General features: G+C 38.4%; 3 protein-coding genes across 3 annotated transcripts; 1 reads left to right on the top strand and 2 right to left on the bottom strand.

Moving 5' to 3' along the window:
- The first annotated feature begins 769 nt into the window (after positions 1–769).
- nat9 (N-acetyltransferase 9 (GCN5-related, putative)) lies at positions 770–6,446 on the top strand. The gene is made up of 8 exons (XM_036572388.1): positions 770–956; positions 1,049–1,135; positions 1,245–1,354; positions 1,889–2,029; positions 2,114–2,173; positions 2,439–2,533; positions 2,636–2,810; positions 4,892–6,446. Exons 2-7 carry the CDS (start codon positions 1,059–1,061, stop codon positions 2,807–2,809), a joined length of 657 nt encoding a protein of 218 aa, XP_036428281.1. The 5' UTR covers positions 770–956; positions 1,049–1,058; the 3' UTR covers position 2,810; positions 4,892–6,446.
- On the bottom strand, positions 3,945–8,957 carry lrrc59 (leucine rich repeat containing 59). Its single transcript, XM_036572387.1, has 8 exons — positions 8,776–8,957; positions 8,438–8,537; positions 7,866–7,925; positions 7,515–7,673; positions 7,289–7,393; positions 6,971–7,043; positions 6,605–6,796; positions 3,945–4,993 (listed from the first exon to the last, which is right to left on the bottom strand). Exons 2-8 carry the CDS (start codon positions 8,534–8,536, stop codon positions 4,737–4,739), a joined length of 945 nt encoding a protein of 314 aa, XP_036428280.1. The 5' UTR covers position 8,537; positions 8,776–8,957; the 3' UTR covers positions 3,945–4,736.
- Positions 8,958–11,392: 2,435 nt separating this feature from the next.
- Positions 11,393–18,724, bottom strand: LOC118808946 (5-hydroxytryptamine receptor 3A-like). Its single transcript, XM_036571827.1, has 9 exons — positions 18,679–18,724; positions 17,947–18,110; positions 17,657–17,701; positions 16,727–16,836; positions 15,720–15,889; positions 14,953–15,116; positions 12,918–13,128; positions 12,596–12,700; positions 11,393–11,688 (listed from the first exon to the last, which is right to left on the bottom strand). The coding sequence occupies exons 1-9, from the start codon at positions 18,722–18,724 to the stop codon at positions 11,393–11,395; spliced, it is 1,311 nt and encodes a 436-aa protein (XP_036427720.1).
- Positions 18,725–19,071: the final 347 nt, after the last annotated feature.

Below are 19,071 nucleotides of genomic sequence, written 5' to 3'. Positions count from 1 at the left end.
ACGGCTGATCATTTAAGTGTTCCTATTTGCTCAGATGAACTTAAAAACATACAATATAAATGAGAATATATTTCAGTTAGATTTCACTATCGAGAATTTTCAGAGGTGCCAATAATTCTGGCACATACAAATTTATTACTATTATTTTTTTGTCATGACAAGATTTAGTTTTTTTCTTTCAATCATTATACCATTATATATAAATAAAGGTTAGGTTTTTGCCAATATTTTCAGTGAAAGATCAAAAGGATAAGTGATAAAAATATTTTTTACAGCCCACTTTGCTCATGATTAACAGGGGGGCAATATTTGTGGAGGGCTCTCCATGTGCGTGCACACACACACATCTGGATCTTCTCTACTTCCGTGCACGCTGGAAAGAATATGTCGACAAATTTCTTTTGGTCTATATACATTAAATATATGTTTACAGGTTTGAACACCCCGGTCGTATTACGTTCGTTCATTGTTTTTCTAACTCAAATATGACATTTTCCTCTAAATATTAGCGCACAGTTTCTGTTTTCATAGTCTGTTTTTAACAGATTAGAGAAATGTGTCCGAACTTTTGCACAGGACACACTTTCACATGTGTTAAACTCAGAACATAAACAGTAATTGTGCATTAAAGGTGCAGAAGTTCTCTGTAGCGGATATGTATTTATATACATCTACAGCTTTAGCGTGCGTCTGTAGGTGAAGTCAGGCGACCCCTCGCGGTCACCGCAGGCTAATGCAGGCTGGGGCTTTTTCACGCGCATATTGATGACGTCCGATCCGGTGCGCTTTGAGAGGTCGGTGAGTTTTGCATCCGTTAAATCAAAACACTGGTTCAGTTTCAGTATTTACACTGACAGCGTGACGTACTGAGCGTTTAACAGTATGATATGAACAGATCTGATTCCAAGTGATACATAAAAAACTTGCTCCTCGGTTGTATTCGCTGTTGGCAGCAGGTAAGGGCTCTGAATCCTCTATGACAGATGAAATGCTCGGTATGAGATGAGAAGTGTTCAGTTATTCTGACAAAGATTTTCTTTTCGTCTAGACTCTGAACGATGAGAATAAATGAAAACACGTTACTAGAGGGGAAGCATGTTGTGCTGGTTCCCTACAACGCGGAGCATGTACCCAGGTATCAGTTCTACACTCTCTCTCAGTCGCTCACACACACACACACAAACAAATCTGTGACCATCTTACTCACTCCATATGGAGCGTAACTAAAATGATACCAATTTCAGATATCACCAATGGATGGCCTCTCCAGAACTGCAGAAGCTGACCGCATCTGAGCCTCTGACTCTGGAGGAGGAGTATGAAATGCAGAGAAGCTGGAGAGAAGACAATGACAGTGAGTCCTTCGTACATACTCTGTCCTGAAGTATCCAGACACCCCTTGTAATCAGTGAATCCAGCCACTTTAACTTGCCCTCATTGCTGACACAGCCATTCACCTGCGCACACAGCTTATATAATGTCCATAGAAAAGCATTGCCAATAGAATGAGACGCCAGGGACCACCTTGAGGGGTATTGGGCTGTGGTGCAATGGAACTGCATTCTCTGAAGTGATGGAGCTCCAGACAGTACCTTTGGATCCAGAACTAATCTTCCAACATCAGTACCTGACCTCACTAATGCTCTTGTGGCTGAATGCAATCAAATTCTCACAGCAAGTTCCAACATCTAGTGTAAAGCCTTCTCAAAGCCATAGATGCTGTTACTGCAGTAACAGGGGCACATTTTCTATGAATACCCTTCAAAAAAAAAAAAAGAAAAGAGAAAAGTGGGATGACCAGGTGTGTACAAACATTTGGACATGCTGGGGCCCTTTTTTTCATTACGCATCTCTTACTATGTCCTTTGTGTTCATCTTGGCTTCTCAGAGTGCACATTCATCATCCTGGATAAGCAACGATGGGCAGATCCCAGCTTTCCAGAGGAGGAGTGCATGGTGGGAGATGTCAACATCTTCTTGACAGACCCCAGTGACCCATCCCTGGCAGAACTGGAGCTCATGATTGCAGGTGGTCATTGTAATGGTTAACTAGAATTTCTGTAACTTTATTTTATGCAAAGACTTTTAAGTGACTAGAGAACTTTTTCCCCAGAGTCCAGCTACAGAGGTAAAGGACTTGGCAAAGAAGTGGCACGCATGATGATATGCTACGGTAAGCTGGAGATGAAAAACTCAATAAGGCCAGGGGTGTCCTGTCATATCTGTAAAGGGCCGGTGTGGCTGCAGGTTTTCGTTCCAAACAAGCAGGAGCACTCACTGTCAATCTGACCAACTGATTAAATAAGTAGAATCAGGTGTGCTCTTGCTTGAAAACCTGAAGCCACACTAGCCCTTTGTGGATAAGATGGACATTCCTGATCCAAGCCTTCATGCTCTATGAATTGTATGTTTAGTCTGTGATTTATGTACCTCCACAGGAATCAACAAACTTGGAGTCAAAAAATTTGAAGTCAAGATTGGTTTGGAGAACAAAGTCAGCATAGCTATGTTCAAGAAAATCCACTTTCATGTGGTAAGAGATAAATGAACTCTAAGAATTAATCGGTCCCATAATTTGAAATAAGAATGCCTATTTAAACCACAAGACCATACCTTACATTTTTCTCCTCTCTAGCTTTCCAGCAGTGAGGTGTTCAAGGAAGTCACTCTCGGTTTGACCGTGAATGAGGCATTACAGCAAGAGCTGCTGGCCACCCTGGACTGTATGCAGGAGAGAGAGTATCAAAAACTGAAGAACTACAGGCATGAGGGAAAACACTCTTTAACCATGGCGGCTCATCAAAGCTAAGGTCAGGTTTTAGAGTGAGTTTTAAAATATACTGGTCATGGTACCACACCTACAATTCCACAAAAGCCACAGAGCAACTGGAGTAAAATTAAAAAAAGTTTCATGCATTCAGTGTAATACTAAAGGCAACTAAAAATGTATTGTGATGTACAGACTATATTAGGGTCTATCATGCTGAATGATTTGCACATCTCCTGTTTCCCTCTCTTTGTAAATGTATGTTTTGAAGATTGCCTCAACATTGTTTTTAGCACATATTTTTGCAAAATCACCAGTGCAATGATGGATTCCACCGATTATTGAATATTTCTGCATAATTCAGTTGTTAAGATAAAAATAGTCATTGAAAGTGATGTAAACTGGTGCACTATAGAGGAACTTACCAATTAGGATTTCTTTATAATGGGGATGATCTAAGGTTCACATTGTCTACAACACAAATATAACCATTTGATTTATTAGACAAAACCACCAGTGAACATGCAAACAGTGAACAGGCAAAAAGTGGTAAATCTCAAAAACTTTGGGTGCTACTAGGTACTATTTGGCTGTACAATGCCCTGCATGTTTTGAAAAAGTACATTTTAAGCCCAAACTTCATCTAAAAACTATAGTTAAACAAAGTCTCAGCCATCAGGCAATGTGTTCATAGCCATTTTCTGTGAGGGAGATTTTAGAGGCATTAGATGCTTCAGATATCTAGTTCCTATCGCCACCACTGTAAAGGATTCTGGCATAGTAATTTATTTAAAACAGAGCATTTTACATCAAACCACTATGAACAACTTTCTTTAAATCTTAATAATTTGGTTATGTGGAAAATTTTAAAAGTTGGTGGAATTTGCCTTTAATGAATTTTAAAAAGAGGGATTACTTAAAACAGAAACTAAACTGTAAAAGGTAGTTAATCTCACCTGTTGTGTTGTTATTGTGATTGTGTTTTTAATTACAAAGGTAATGCAAAAAGAGAACATGCATATGAAGCTCTGATGTTAAATATGAATACATACGAATTAATTTATTTAAACAGTTGGTGTTCACAGTTATAAGATCCCTGAATTTCAACCAAAATCAATAAAACTACCACTGTGCACTAAGTAACATGCAAGCATTGAGAAAATCCATATACATCACGTTTCATCATGGTGACATTTATTCATGCTGTTAATCTCCCTGAATGAAAACACCGTTTCCAGAACAACATTTAAGATTCCTTTTTTTAAAAAAATTTACAAATGTATACAAATACATACATTTGGTTATACCCTTTTGTGGAAGACGATTCCTGGATAACCAGGCTTCCTGACGCTCTGAGGTTCTAGATTACAGCACAAATGTCATATTAGATACAACATAATTAACTCGAGATTCAGCAAGGTATATTTAATTTGGAGCAGTTTAAGCTGGTGCGTTGTGTTGTCCAGAGTGAGATGGAACAGAAAATGGCATGTTTCATACATGCTGCATGTACATTTAAATTCCATCTGGTCAGGCTTGGTCAAAGTTTGCTGATGCCTTGATTAATTCAAAGGACTTTTCCTACACAACTATAAATATATAGGCATGCTTCAAATTAAGCGACTGGTTTTGTTTTATTATAAGACTTTTATGCATGATATTATATAAGGCGCCAAAGGTCACATTTCAAGGCAGGATATACAAATCTCATTGTTCAGTAGCAAAGCAGCCACTTAGACGTGAAGTCTACTTTCCCTGTTCTGTTTTGGCAATTTGACTCATTAGACAGTAGAGCAGGACTCAACCCATTGGCCCATTCAGGCAAATCATGCCAAGTTTTATAAAAGAGACACAGAAACAGTGGAACAACAATTCCGTAGAATATCCACGAGAAGGGTCCTGCCTCAGCCTCATATTTCCCTTTCCAAGTTGAACGGAGGCGGGTGCCTAGGTCTGACAAACCAGGTTCTCATGCTTGGAGGTCAGAGATTTTCTGAATGACTTGCTGCACTACCTCCAGGCCTTGAGCCCAGCTCACCGTATCATGCACGTACAGATTGATGGGCGTACAGAATGGTTCCTTCCTCAACTCGGTCACCTGACAAACTGTAATTACTCCTGCAGCTCCTACGATGAGCAGCAGCAGAAGCCGGAGAAGCCAAGAGAAGAGCCGAGAACATAAAGAACGCTTGGATGGAGGCACGCTCACTGTGGGCTTCTTTTTATCTGCAGGAAGGAGAATCAGAGCATCAACCATGAGACAGACAAACTGTGATAGATTCATTAATATATTGTGTTATTGTACGAAAACCTCTTAGCTCCAAATGGTAACTTTCATTAGAGAAGGAAACAATGTTCTTATTCTTAACTTCAAAGTGGCTCTCCAGACAAAATGAAAAATGTAACAATCACTTCATCTGTTGTAAACATGCCCACTCGCCTCCTACAGTACTACCTACAGTAGCCTCTAGCAGTGGTCATCAATCCTACTCTTTTCTGACAAGTTCCAAACTGCATCTAACATGCTGCCCCTCCCTGACCAACACCAATGCTTCTGATATAGCCAATCACATTTTTAAAAATACATGAATTAGCTGAAGCAGGTGTAGCTGTGTTGTGGTTAGAACTAGACTCTGCAGGAAGGGAGATCCTCAGGACCAGGGTTGGTGACCACTGCTCTAGAGTGATGCTGCATTCGAGTGGTGTCAGAAACCTGGAAATACCAGTTTTTGCACTTGTAAACTGCACTTGAATGGCTGACAAATTCGTATTTACAAGTTCATGAGATATAATGCAAACTTTCACCTTCACCACTATGCCCAATGCACTTCTATGAGATCTGTGTTCTATTTAATATAGCAAAGAAAAAGCAAGATATATATATTCTCCAGACCACCATGCTTTATTTTCCTGTGTGTGGAGCAAATCTTTGAACAAGCACCCAAACGGGGTGAAGCTGTATTTACTAGTAAACCATCTGATATCTACAACTTTCCGACCTGTTGATTAGCACCTGAAGTCAGCATGAGATTTTCTGGTTTAAAGACTAGAAAAACCCCTTTCTGATGAAGTATCTTAAAGTTGGGAAATATTTCAGAAAAGTAAAATATGTACTTTGTGGCAGATTCTTAAAGGCAGGTTGTTTGGAGTTGACTTTTGCTAATGCAAAAGGAAGGCAGATAGCTAATGTACTGCTAGGGAGCCAAATATCACATCTGTATTTGTTACTATGCTAGCAGTCGGCATTTCTTAATCCCCATAGGATTCTCAGTTGTATGAAAACTGTATTGGTATACTGTAGTGGTATTTGCATAAGGCATTCTGAGTATTTTACTAACACTGACAGCCGAGAACACAAAATTGTGAGTGGCGTTAAACCAATGCGGCTGAGGGATCCATTGCTGCACTACAGAATACTACGTAACATGACAAAGTTTAGTTTTAACATTTACTGGAATTGGAATTAGGGCTGGGCAATATGACAACACTGACTCAAATTATGTCACAATATGTCCTAATATGCTTTTCTGAACTTATCATGGATATGGAGAGCACTTGCCAATTGCATGTTTGTCTACAAAGCAAAGATAATTAGTCCTGTTTTGAATCTAGTGTATCACAGTATGTGAAATGTTCAATTTAAATCACTGTATTCATAGTTTTGATAGTGTGTTGTAAATGTGGCACTACTACTAATTTTTCCAACTTAGCAGACATCAGAAAAAATATATACAGTGAAATATCATGTATTGTGAAAACGTCTTAAGGTATTATTTCTATTATATGTAATGCAATATATATGTGCAACATGGGATGAGACAGATGGATTAAACACACCTTGATTTTGACTGGCTTTCTTTTTCTTCTCCTCCTTCTTCTTCTTCTGTTGTTCTTGTGCAGCCAGAGCAGCCATCTGTGCCTGGTACTCCTTCCTTTTCCTCTCCTTCTCTTCAGCCTTTTTCTTTTTTTGTGCTTCTCTTTCCTTGGCTTCCTTCTCCCTTTGCTTAGCTTCTCTCTTCTTTTCTAGTTCTAAAGGAAAGAAATGAACAAAAAGGATAAGTGAAATGTGACAGTTCAAATGTAATACTAGATGTACATTCTGTGAACATGTACATTCTGTTGATTACACATCAGTATCTTGCATTCCAAGAGTCGCACCCATGTAATATTTTTGGGTACTGCTATTTTTGGCATCCCACCTACCCTTCTCCCTCAACAGCCGGCGCTCTCGTTCTTTGTCTGCTTCTTCTTGCAGAACCTTCATGTGTTGGAGAACCTGGAACAGAATGGATATGAAAAACACTATTTAAGCAAAGCTAAATCATAGTTTTAGTTGTACTGTAATTCAGTGAAAAGTAGTCTGGACTACTTTGAGGTTTCCCTTTTGACTGCATTTTATTTTAGTATCTGAATACCCATTTTACCTCTAGGTTTCTGTTTAGAGCTTAATTAGTACTCAAATGTTACACAAATTACACAACCCCTCATCTTCAGTGCAGAAATATGTATGTATTAGCTCACCCTTGCCGCGCACTGCTTGCACTGTTTCTCATCCAGGCAGTCTCCTGCGGCCTTGGCCAGCGACTGTTCCAAGGGGTTGTCTTTGAGATCCAGCCATCTGAGAGTCTACCAACAGAGACATTCACAAGAACATCGCCATAAACTCAGGGGAAGAGGTCACCAGGGATCAAGGTGATGTGTTTCATAAACATGATACAGCCTGAATGAAAAGAGCTCCTGGACGTACCCTAAGTTGTGAGAAACTGAGAGGCAGCATGGTCAGCTTGTTGTTGTAGAGATCCAGATGCTGTAGACTGCTTAGTCGACCCATTTCCTCTGGCAGGCTTATTAGCTGATTCTTGCTCAGGTCAACTTTCACCAGGTGTGTCAAGGTACAGAATTCAGGCTGGGCACATATGGAGTCAATTTTACAACACGGTAAATTATTGACTTTTGCACAGTGTAGTCAAAGAGCTTCCATGCCTAAATATGTGACTAGAACGGTAATATGATGCAATGGTCATCTTAAGTAGTAACATTAGGATAGCCTGGCAATATGAACAAATAATAAACATACAAAAATGAGTCACTGACTTACGGGAAGAGTTGTGAGATTATTACAGGAGAGGTCCAAAACAGTTGCTTTAGGAAGTGCAGCCTGAAAAGAGAATCAAGCAAATAATGAAAAGCTTTTGTATTTTTGATACCACCACAATAAATGAATGACTGAGTACTACATATGTTAGTTACACTCTAAAATAGATGGTTCTTTGAGAGTTCTTTAGTAAAGGAAATGGCTCTATTTAGAACCATGAGTTCTACATAGAACCACTTCATGCTTAAATTGGTATGGCATTAAATGGCATGGTGAAGCTGTTCTTCAGATTCTACATAGAACCTTTTTTTTTAAATGGTTATATAGCTATAGCACCAAAAAGGGTTCAGCTATTATTACGATGTCAAGCTTATAACAATAAAAGAACCCTTTTTGGCGCTTTATAGAATTATTTAACCGTTTAAGCGTGAACTGCTTCACACAGAATTCATGGTTCTAAACAGAACCAATTCTCTTTACCAAAGAAACGTTGAAGAACCATCTTACACTTTGCAAGTGCACTACTTGCAGAAATAAGCCTATAATCACACTTTTAAATTCATATTCACACTTACGAGCTCCTTGACCGGTACATCTGTAAGGTTGCTCAGACTGAGATCCAGCTCGTTCCCCTCCACCTTCTCTCGAAGGTTTTCAGTTTTGGCTTTATTCATTCTGTTAAAGCAGAGTAAAGCTAATGAATTTGGGCTGGAAGTCAAAAACAGAAGGCTGTTATAAATACGCTGAACTATGACGAATGGAAATAACCACAGTAACAGTAGGTTAACTGAGTAGCGACCGAGCTCCAAGCTTCTGACAGTTGACTGTCTGAATGAGAAAAGTTAGCCCGCTAGCTCACTTAGCCACACTGCAGTTAAGACCACCAGTCACGAAACGTTAACTAAGCCCTCACCTCTCACTGCTGTGAACACACACTGCTCCCTTATCGAGGGTTCAGTTATGCTGATTAAAACCCAGAAGGAGACTCTGTTGTTTGCAGCTCAGCTCCCCAAATTCACAAGTTGAAATTCAGAGAAAATCCACGTCATTCATTGAGGCTGATGCTGCAGCGGCCGCTACGAGTACCGTTTTGCTGTGAATGTGGCGCCCCCTGCCCGCTGGAGGGGGCACTGCAGAGAGAACTGCATTCATCTTTCTTAACCTTTTTTATTTTATTTTATTGCTAGAGGAATAAGTAATTATCAGAGACAGGGTTTCAGTATTACAACTGCCATCATTCTACTGCGTTCATCCATTCCCTTGATTTAAAGGGCAATTCCACCAACTTTTCAAAAGTTCCACATTATTAAATTATGTGGTTAAAATGTTAACAAAGTCATTTAGAGTGGTTTGGTCTGAAATGTTCCATTCTGAAGAAACTTACCGAGTCAGAATTGTTCACCAGGAACCAGACATCTGAAGTGTTTAACGCCTTTAACAGCTCCCTCACAGAATGTTATTACACAAAATGGTTATGAATACCGTGCCTGATGCCTGAGACATAGTTTTGTAATAAAGTTTTGTCCTAAAACGTCTTGTTAATCCATTTATTTCAATCCATTCATGGTGGAGGGTTACATGCAGGGTTCTGTAAGGCAAAATAGTCCACAAATAAAACATGTTTTTTCAGTTTTTCTACTATTTTATCATCAACATTACATATACAAACTCAGAAGACGTGTAGATTCACTGGTAGTTTTGGATAGTAAACAAAATGGATATATTTGTATTGTATGCTTGGCGACCCCTGGTTCCCATCACCACCGCTGTAAAGAAATCTGAGCCTGTAATTTTCTCTACAATGAAGCATTCCATATCAAGCCACTGTGAATGACTTTGTTTACATCACAACGAAAGACTTATGGAGAAATTTTGAAAAATCAGTGGAATTTCCCTTTAATACGCCTAATTATTAATCAATATGTTGAGTAAATGCTTCCATTTATTTAATACTTCTAATTAGTGATTGTTTAATGTGTTTGATTGTGTATGATTTAATTCTTCTACTCAGTTAATATTTCTCCACTTCAGTAGCAGGAGTGCATGAGTAGTGATTAAGTAGCAGTTCAGATTTTTTCCTGAGCCCTTACTCGATTCTATGTACTTATGTATAGTTTTGACAGATTTGTCCTTTTCTGAGTTTTTCTGAATCAGGTGTGGGGATGCAGTGGCCAGAATTAAGCATAGTTTGAGGATTTTCCTGCTTTAACACACCAACTAAATCTGATAACTAACTGCTGAGTTGAATCAGGTGTGTTTGAGCAGGGAAATCACACAACTGTGCAGCAATCCAGCCCACCCTTGTTCTAAAAGACCCTACCTTTCAGTATGCTTTAGTTTATTTGCGAGGAAAGGAATCTGCTTTTTTACTCAGTCCCTCAAATTCAGGTCTGAATTACTTTTTTGTGCATGTGATGGCACTGGACAGCTTTACAACTTCACTTACTTACTGTCAAGCTTTAATATTTTATTTTACACCAAAACGATACAAAAAAGTGAATAACAAACTTTAGGTCCTATGCTGGTAGACTGACAGACGCTGTATGTATTAAAAAGTTTCCACTTTAGTTCTATGTGGAGCTCAGTCCTTTTTTTCTCCACTTTACTGAGAGCTGCAGTTCTCACTGAAAGCACAATAATTTTACTTCAGGATGGTTTAGGCTGCTGTACCCACCTCTAATAATTATTAATTTTGTATAGATTTACAGGTTATGGCCCTCAGTCCACACTAATACCAATGTGAACCAGTGGTGAGCAACAAAATGAACGTGTTCATAATTTAAGTTCATAATAATTACATAGATAAAATTATTTATTGAGGTTTATGTCAGTATGAGGCTTACACAATGATATTTTAACTAAACATCTTTTCATTTAACCATACCAAAATTCCAGCATATTCAACCACAGACAACTGTGTTCTGTAGCATGCAAATTAAAAGTATACGTTTGCATTTTACCAAGTGAATGAATAGTACACCTTTGTGCTTGATTTGTGAAGTAAAAAAATAAGTACAGCTCTACAGGGAACAAACGTGAATGTGGTGTTTTAGAGCACAACTTCTATTTTTTGCCAAGTTTAACATGGAAAAAATAAAACAAAATATAAAATGTGCCATAACATTTGCTTAGGCCACATTTATTTTCACTTAGAACATCAACAAAACATGTAATCTGACCAGGGGCGCCCAAACTTTTGCATACTACTGTAGGTGAATGTAGGTGTGTTTGGGTGTGTGTGGATCTGCTCAGTAAAGGTGTTGTTCGTAGAAAAAGGTTCTCAAGAACAACTACTTGTATCAGTTCACCGTGTTCTCTCTCTACTGATTGTTTCTTTATCTATCACTAATACCCACTTCATAGACATTCAGCACTGTTACAGAGATATAGAGTTCATGAATAAGAATACACGGTAAAGAGACAGCAGCAGATACTGGTGTGTAAAAGAAAGCCTATTGTTTCTGAAAGGTCATAGTGTGGACTAATACAACCATAGCTTTGCTGTAACGATGAGTCATAGGGTTTAATGACTATCCTATCCATTCCAAACTGATGAGGATGAGAAACAGAAAGATGAAGCAGAAATAGAAAACAAAGAAAGCTGCATTGATGCGTTTGGCCACTTGGCTCCAGTGGCTGTCTCTGCCATGAGTTTTCAGAGCATCCTTAGGTAAATTCTTCCTGAGAGCCTGCAACTGCTCCAGGATCAGCTGCAGCAGGCGCAGATCAGCCGTCGCTCCTGCTGCTCCCAACTCCATCACAGACTCACTGGACGAGTTCACTCCAGAGGAGGTACAGCCATCGCTTCCTTGCTTTCTCTTCCCATCTGAAACACAAGATGATTCAAAGACGTTTCAGGTAAAGTGGCTGACAATAAAAAGATAAATCTGTAAACAGTGTACCGTGACACTAGCTGGATTAAGCAGTTAAAGATGAAAGAATGAATGAATGCAAACAGTGTAAATTGTAAATTTCACCAATTTATAGCTTATGTAGATTCTAAACTATACAAATTTGTACATTGTGTAAACCTTAAATTACACAAATTCATAAGTTGTATAAAATTTGAATTGCACAACTTAATTTGAATTTAATTTGAAATGTAGGAAAATGTAAATTACACTAATTCATCATTTGTGTAAACAGTAAATTGCACAAATTTGTAATTTGTGTAAACAGTAAGTCACAACAATCTGTAAACTGGGTAAACAGTAAATTACACAAATTTGTATGTAAATTATACAAAATTGTATACTGTAAATTACATTTCTGCCAACAGTGTAAACTGTAAACTATATAAATTAGTAAACTGTGTAAACCATACATTACAATTTTGTCAATTGTATAAACTGTAAACTATAAAACTATGTAAGTTGAAAATGTGTAAAACTCGTAAATACAAGGTTTGCAAACTGGGCACCCAAATCATCACACTCTCGCTTTACATTGTTAAGTAATCTCAAATAAACTTGCTCATGTGGTTACACTGTATGACATACTATTATCTGTAACAGCATGTTGACTGATGCACTACATTTGGGATAAAGTGTAAATCTGGTTTACTGAACTATAACTTTAATATTTCTTTTAAGTTGGTAATATGATTTAATTTGATTGGCAGATGGTCAGTGAAAGTCATGCCTACCCTTCTCAGAAGTAGTGTCTCCATTCCTTTTGGTGAAGAGCTCTTCAGGTTTTCAGAAAGTGAAAGGAGCTTCTTGGTCTGTTCTCACTGACTTGCTTTTCAGATGCCAAGTCCAGTTCAATCAGATAGGTCACCAAAATCGTCTCCAGGAGGCTCAATAGCATGAAGGCAAATATGAAGATGACGTAGGTTGCTGCAGGGTGTATAAGCAAAGAACATGTATCTATTAATTATCATTTAAATTATATATAAATTAAAACAATATTTATGTAAATCTTCAGTAAAATAAATATATTTATTTGTTACATGATAAATCTGCAATTATTGATCCTGTCCTTTGAGCCTATATTTCATATATACTTGCTGGTAAGTGAAGTAATTTTTGAACAGTGTCTGAAAGCTGCTCTTACCCATCAGAGGAGATTGGTCAGATTTAGATGGTAGGATATCATTCAGGATGAGAAGTAGAACAGAAATGGCCAACAGCACGGTCACTTTGAAGCTCAGTTTTTCTCCTTTAGTGTCAGGTATTAAGAAAGAGGCCAGATCTAACACAAGCAAGAACAGCACCGGCAACTGGAAATTGAGGATATATAGTAGAGGCATCCTTCTGACTGATATCTAAGAAAAGAGGTGAGAAAAAACTGTAATATGAAAAATTTTAGTTAAGCCTGTTTTCACAGTAGCAATTGCAACTTTTGCCTGTTTTGGAAGTCTCAGAGTTGAACCATACTTTTCTTTGATATAGTTAATGTAATATATTTTAATTTGTATGATATACAACGGCAGGTGGTAAGGATGGGAAGTATCACATCCTCCTCTTTGACCCTCAACATCGGAGCCCCCCAGGGTTGTGTGCTCAGCCCGCTCCTGTACTCCCTGTACACCCATGACTGCACTGCTAGACACAGCTCCAACGTCATCATAAAGTTTGCTGACGACACAACAGTTGTGGGCCTGATCTCCAACAATGATGAATCGGCCTACAGAGAGGAGGTTAAAATCCTGGAAAACTGGTGCCAGGAGAATAACCTCTCTCTAAACGTCAGTAAGACCAAGGAGCTGATCGTGGACTTCAGGAAGCAGGAGACAGTACACCCATCGATTTCCATCAATGGGACTGCGGTAGAGAGGGTCAGCAGCTTTAAGTTTCTCGGTGTTCACATCAGCGAGGACCTGACATGGGCAGTGCACACCTCACAGGTGGTGAAGAAGGCCCACCAGCGCCTCTACTTCCTCAGAAGGCTGAGGAGGTTTGGCCTGAACCCCAGCATCCTTAAGACCTTCTACACCTGCACTGTGGAAAGCATCCTGACGGGCAGCATCACCACCTGGTACGGGAACTGTACTGTTCGTGAGAGGAAATCTCTGCAGAGGGTGGTGCGGACAGCACAGTCCATCACCGGGGTTCAGCTCCCTAACCTATTGGATTTATACACCAGTCGCTGCCTGAGGAAATCCAGAAGGATTATGAAGGACCCCTCCCATCCTAGTCACTGTCTGTTCTCTCAGCTGCCGAGTGGTAGGAGGCTCAGAAGCTTAAAAGCCAGAACCAGTCGGCTCAAAGACAGCTTCTTCCCCCATGCAACCAGGCTATTGAACAGCCAGTAATCACTGCTCTGCCCAGCCCAACCCTTCCCATTACACGTACGTGCACCCACTGTACTCCCGCACTTTACTTGCATAGCTGGACTTTGAATACCTATCCAAAGACAATACTCTCCCCCTGCGCTTCCACTTAACTTCCTGTACCTTGCACTTTACTAAATACTCTGCCACCTACTGTACCATCTTCTACCTCCACACCTAGTGTGATTACTTGCACATCTACATAGCATTGTAATATCCATTACTATATATAGTATATAGTTGATTACACTCACTCTACATTCCCAGTGCAATATTATATGTCTCGGTGCAATATTATTATTTTTAAGTTATTGTGTAAGATTATATGTATATATTTTAGTTTAATTGGTTTTATCTATTCTTCTATCCTATCTATAGTTTTGTTTATCTATGTGTAAATACTGTTCTCTGCATAATTTGTGGAACTCGCACTCAAGTTTTTCACTCACCTGTGTCCCTGTACTCTTGTGATGTGACAATAAATCTGATTTGATTTGATTTGATTTGATTTGACAAAACTAGACATAAGTTGGATTGTCATCTTTGTAGGTAAGCAAGCAGGTCAACATTTATTAAAGTGTAGGCAGAAAGGCCACAAGGGGGCCTGAAGAAAGAGGCCAGTTCAGTTGCACATGAGTAAAAAAAAAGACAAATCATGCAGACAGAAAGCTGAAAAAGAATTATTTACACACAATTTCATAGCATAGTGCAAATGTTTTCTCTCCATTTGGATCAAATATGAGTAACAAACAATTCACAGAGACACCTCATAGTTCTTCTTTTATGGTGGCTTTGACTCTAATCTTTGGCCATTACCGTGTACTTAATGAAATCCCACGTGCTGCTGTCAAAATAAGTTACATTCTCCTCAGCGACAGTCATGCCCAGCAGCTCCCACTCGCCCTGACTGAGTAGAAACTCTCTAGAGTTCTGTGTCACCTTTGAGGAATTGGAGGCAGCAATAAGCTTTATTTCACTATCTGTAAGAAAAGAGGTAGAAAAACACAAAATGAATTACTTTGTTTTCATGATATTCATAAAACGTACTGTAGTAAAGAAAGGGTTCAGGTCTTTACAGTATTCAGTCTCATGTACCATCAAGTGTGAGCTAAGTCAACATATTCCAACAGGAAAGAGTTTTCTGTCAACCTTCTGACAAAAAAATGTCCTTCAAAAGTTCTACACAGTTATTCTGACCTACATTTTACTGCTTGGTTTCAATAGAATTCAGTCTGGCATTCAGTCAGTTTCCTTGCACAGAGAACTCTACTCTCAGAATATAAATTGTTAAATAACTATTTGAGCTTGTTACGGCATCCCTACTGTCCTATTCTCACTGCTCTCCAGTGTTAGTCATGGCACCAAGAACTGTGTGCATCTGAATCTGAGTATTGTAAGTGTGCCACCTGAAAACCTAAAGTCTGTATTAAGACTACTGTGTATCTTCATGAACACTTTTAAGACATTCAGCTTTGTTTCTGGGCAGAAAATAAAAAAATGAACTACAATTATACGCTCAATTCTCTTCTTGAACTGCATCAGGTATGTACAGCAGATGAAATGGAGTAGTTTTAGGCACTCACTTGAATGAATGATGGAGAGAATGGTGATTTGGCAGCTTTGGATATCAAAGGGAAACTTGTGGACATCCATTGTGCAGATAGTGTGGAGTCTCATGTTCTCCTCCATAGTCACTTCTCCCTTATGAGTAACGGACAAATAAGGACTCGGTGGACCGTTCTCCTTTTCTGTTCTAAAAATGTGTTACACATGATATTCTCTTTTAAATATAATTAAAAACAGTTTTACAAACAGAAATTTTGCAATGAAAATTTGACTAACAACTGACTAACTTTCTGATTCTGCTCTAAATTAGCAGCCTAATTTGCGAGAAATGAAAACTACGTTTCATTTCGTTACAAATGCACTGCAAATACAGAAAGTTGTGCTGTGACTGACTGCAGCATTTCTGAAGCTGCATGTAGCGCTGGTTTAGTCATTTAACATAACATAACAGCGTTTTCTGTGTTTGCAGAGTGTCTATGAATGTGCAGGGAGTTTTATTATTTTGCAGAGACTTTGTAAAATCCAGGGCATATGTTATCATTTTGATAAAAGTTTTTACTGCGTTTGCAGCTTGTTTTCTTTTATTTGCAGTTTTTTGGGTGTTCTGAGCCACCGTAGGTCTGACCTTCTAACAAAAATCAGAGGCAGATATTCTCTAATATGGCAAAAGCTGCCCAGAACTCCAGCCCAAGTTCTCAGAGTTCTCTCCCCTCCTACAGTCATATGATCTATTCTCATACTGGAACCATATGTTGAAGGCGTGTTTCAAACTCGCACATTGTAAAATAAAGAGGGACTGCATGTTGTCTGTTCCTTCATCTTTGGTTTGTCTTTCTCTCTGTATTACATGGACAATACCACTTAATAAAGACTGCTTGATAATTTTGTACAATTCCTACCTGAAATCAGAATATTGCTCTCAGAAAATAACAAGGGAGCTTCAGTTAATGAACAACTCTGCATGTAAGAATGTCATTGGGCATGTAAAGAAGATTTTACAACCAACACTTATTTAGACACTCACAACTCGTTGATAGAAAGATCAGGTTTCCAAAGCATCTCCCTTGGCACAGAGACTTGAGTGATCCCACAGAAATCATCAGGATTCCAAGAGATTAGCTCATTGCTCCAAGTCTAAAAAAAGAAACAGATTCAGTTCTTATCTTAACTCTCAGGCTGGCTTTACACAGTGAAATTTTCACACAACTTTAGTTGCTTGAAACCTACATGAAACTAAGTTGCACTAGAGTTGAATAATGTAGCGTCCTGCAACTCATTTGAAACTGAGCCACAATAGCTGCAACGAACGGAACGAGTTTCATGATGCAGCCAAAAAAAAAGAAAAATCATCTGATAGAACGTCATTTGACATGATCATGTGATGCGTTATCTGTGTTTTTTTTTTATTTTATTTTATTAAAATGTTTCACTTGTCATAGAGAGATTTGGTAAAATGCATTACATTCTTCTGATATTAGTAGATCATATAGAGTGCTGAACAGTTTTCTAAAGCTTGTAGCTAACATAGGATGGTCAAAGAAACTTAACTGTAGCTTGGCCCCATTGGCCAATGAAATCTTGCATTTCATTTCATCACTGTCATCGCTTTGGATCCAATAGCCACTGGGAACAATAGCAGTTTTTCAAACTCCCTAATCCTACAGAATATCCTGCAGCAGACTGCAATTGGAGGATTGCAGGTTCTAGTGCCCTTAATAGGCCCCTATAAAAACACCCGTGAAGTCTATGCCAATCCATATACACTGTGATCTGGAAAAACAAGTGTAGGCTCCATTTTTTTAAGACCTTCATAAAACCTTTGGCACTGATATTGTGTTTCAAGAGATTTCACTCTCTGATCTGTCTTATATAATAAAGATCACTAGGCAGTTTCACAAAGAATAACTAGAAATACTTGCTAATTGTAAAAGACCGAGGCATTCTGAGCACTTACCACTGACATCCACAAATATGAAACAAAGATTTGTGACTTTTCAATCTGTAAAGACATAAGAAGAATTGGTACTGAAGAGGTAAACATAGTTCTTTTGTGTACATTAGCCAAACCTTCTCCATGTAAACTAAAACAACCTAAGCATAGCAAATAGTCATTTGTAATCATTTCCTGAAGGATGAAAAATTAAGAATAAGAAAATATATGAGTGAATTTACATAGTAATACATTTTGTAGGAAAGGAAAAAAACGGCATTCATGTTGGATGAGTTTACAGGTGCACTCCTCACCACAGATATGATGGCAGAGAGGTAGACGTCCAAGTACACTACTGTTGGGTGTGTCCAGTCAAGTACAGGACGACAGGTTGTAAATTTCTCGTTGTTTCTGGTCAGATTGAGGTAATCCAGAACATCCTGAGGAGTGCATATTCTTTTGGCAAAAGCCTCTTGAGCTAGAAAAAGTCACAGCCACAACCATTACAAGCTGCACTTCACAGTGAATCTATCAGCACTGTAACAGAAATGCTTCCTATAATAACAGTAATATGTTGTGATAGATAAAAGAATTTAGAATTTATGACAATGTTATAAAGAATGTATAAGGCATTGCAATAACAAAATTAAGTTGCATTTGTGTAGTGTTCATTAATATACAGTTGATGTTAATTGAAAAGCTAAACGTAACCAATCATATAACTGCCAAATTACATTTTTTAGTATAACACTTATTATTAACAGATGATATGACTTACAAAACATCTATTAAATATCTATTACTATGTATTTATATAGAATTTAATACTGATGCTTTTCATAGAAAGCATAGCCCCGCAGTTAGTTCACACACAAATGACCAACTACTTTACATCATAGTAATATTAAGAAATTACTTATTATATGTTATTATCACATAAAAGACATTTTAAAAAGCATTTGACGACCTATTAGTTAAGACTATATAGAATCTTAAAAGTACAGACAGTTGGTTTAGCTTTTAAACGTAATCAGAGCTCTACTCACCTGTTAGAAACAGTAGACAGAGACCATAGATGAGTACAGCAGCCATCTCTGCAGCTGCTGAGTGGAAATGACTCACTTCTTGAGAGCAGCAGCCTTGTATCTGGTACAGTCCCACTCCTGATCCAGATGGGACAGATACTAATGAATGAAGGCATATTGGTGGAGAGGGAATATTTCAATCCCCTTTGGCTCCATATGGCTTTGTCATTGGTAGATGAAGCCTATTGTTTCTCTCTGCTGTAACATTAAGGCCACCATTATTGGTTTATAACAAAAGAACGGGGATCAGGTTCTTGACCAGTGATTGAGTTTGTATTGTTTATTTGATGGATAGGTGTCATAATGGCAGGAAGCAGACAGATTTTCATCCAGTCCCTTAGCCATAGACATACA

The sequence above is a fragment of the Colossoma macropomum genome, unplaced genomic scaffold, assembly GCF_904425465.1.
Source record: "Colossoma macropomum unplaced genomic scaffold, Colossoma_macropomum, whole genome shotgun sequence".
Classification (NCBI taxonomy): Eukaryota; Metazoa; Chordata; class Actinopteri; order Characiformes; family Serrasalmidae; genus Colossoma; species Colossoma macropomum.
The sequence above is the reverse complement of the archived record's forward strand: the minus strand, read 5'-3'. Positions and strand labels throughout refer to the sequence as shown.

Bases quoted from the DNA above. Each gene is read 5' to 3' on its own strand.
- nat9 (XM_036572388.1), top strand. From the start codon at position 1,059: ATGAGAATAAATGAAAACACGTTACTAGAGGGGAAGCATGTTGTGCTG. The intron at 1,136-1,244 runs GTATCAGTTCTA...TACCAATTTCAG, and splicing joins AACGCGGAGCATGTACCCAG to ATATCACCAATGGATGGCCT. The intron at 2,030-2,113 runs GTGGTCATTGTA...CTTTTTCCCCAG, and splicing joins ACTGGAGCTCATGATTGCAG to AGTCCAGCTACAGAGGTAAA.
- lrrc59 (XM_036572387.1), bottom strand. From the start codon at position 8,536: ATGAATAAAGCCAAAACTGAAAACCTTCGAGAGAAGGTGGAGGGGAAC. The intron at 7,674-7,865 runs GTAAGTCAGTGA...ATATGTGCCCAG, and splicing joins ATAATCTCACAACTCTTCCC to CCTGAATTCTGTACCTTGAC. The intron at 7,394-7,514 runs GTACGTCCAGGA...CTCTGTTGGTAG, and splicing joins TCAGTTTCTCACAACTTAGG to ACTCTCAGATGGCTGGATCT.
- LOC118808946 (XM_036571827.1), bottom strand. From the start codon at position 18,724: ATGGCTGCTGTACTCATCTATGGTCTCTGTCTACTGTTTCTAACAG. The intron at 17,702-17,946 runs GTGAGGAGTGCA...ATGTCTTTACAG, and splicing joins TCTCTGCCATCATATCTGTG to ATTGAAAAGTCACAAATCTT. The intron at 12,701-12,917 runs GTAAGAGCAGCT...TACACCCTGCAG, and splicing joins TGACCAATCTCCTCTGATGG to CAACCTACGTCATCTTCATA.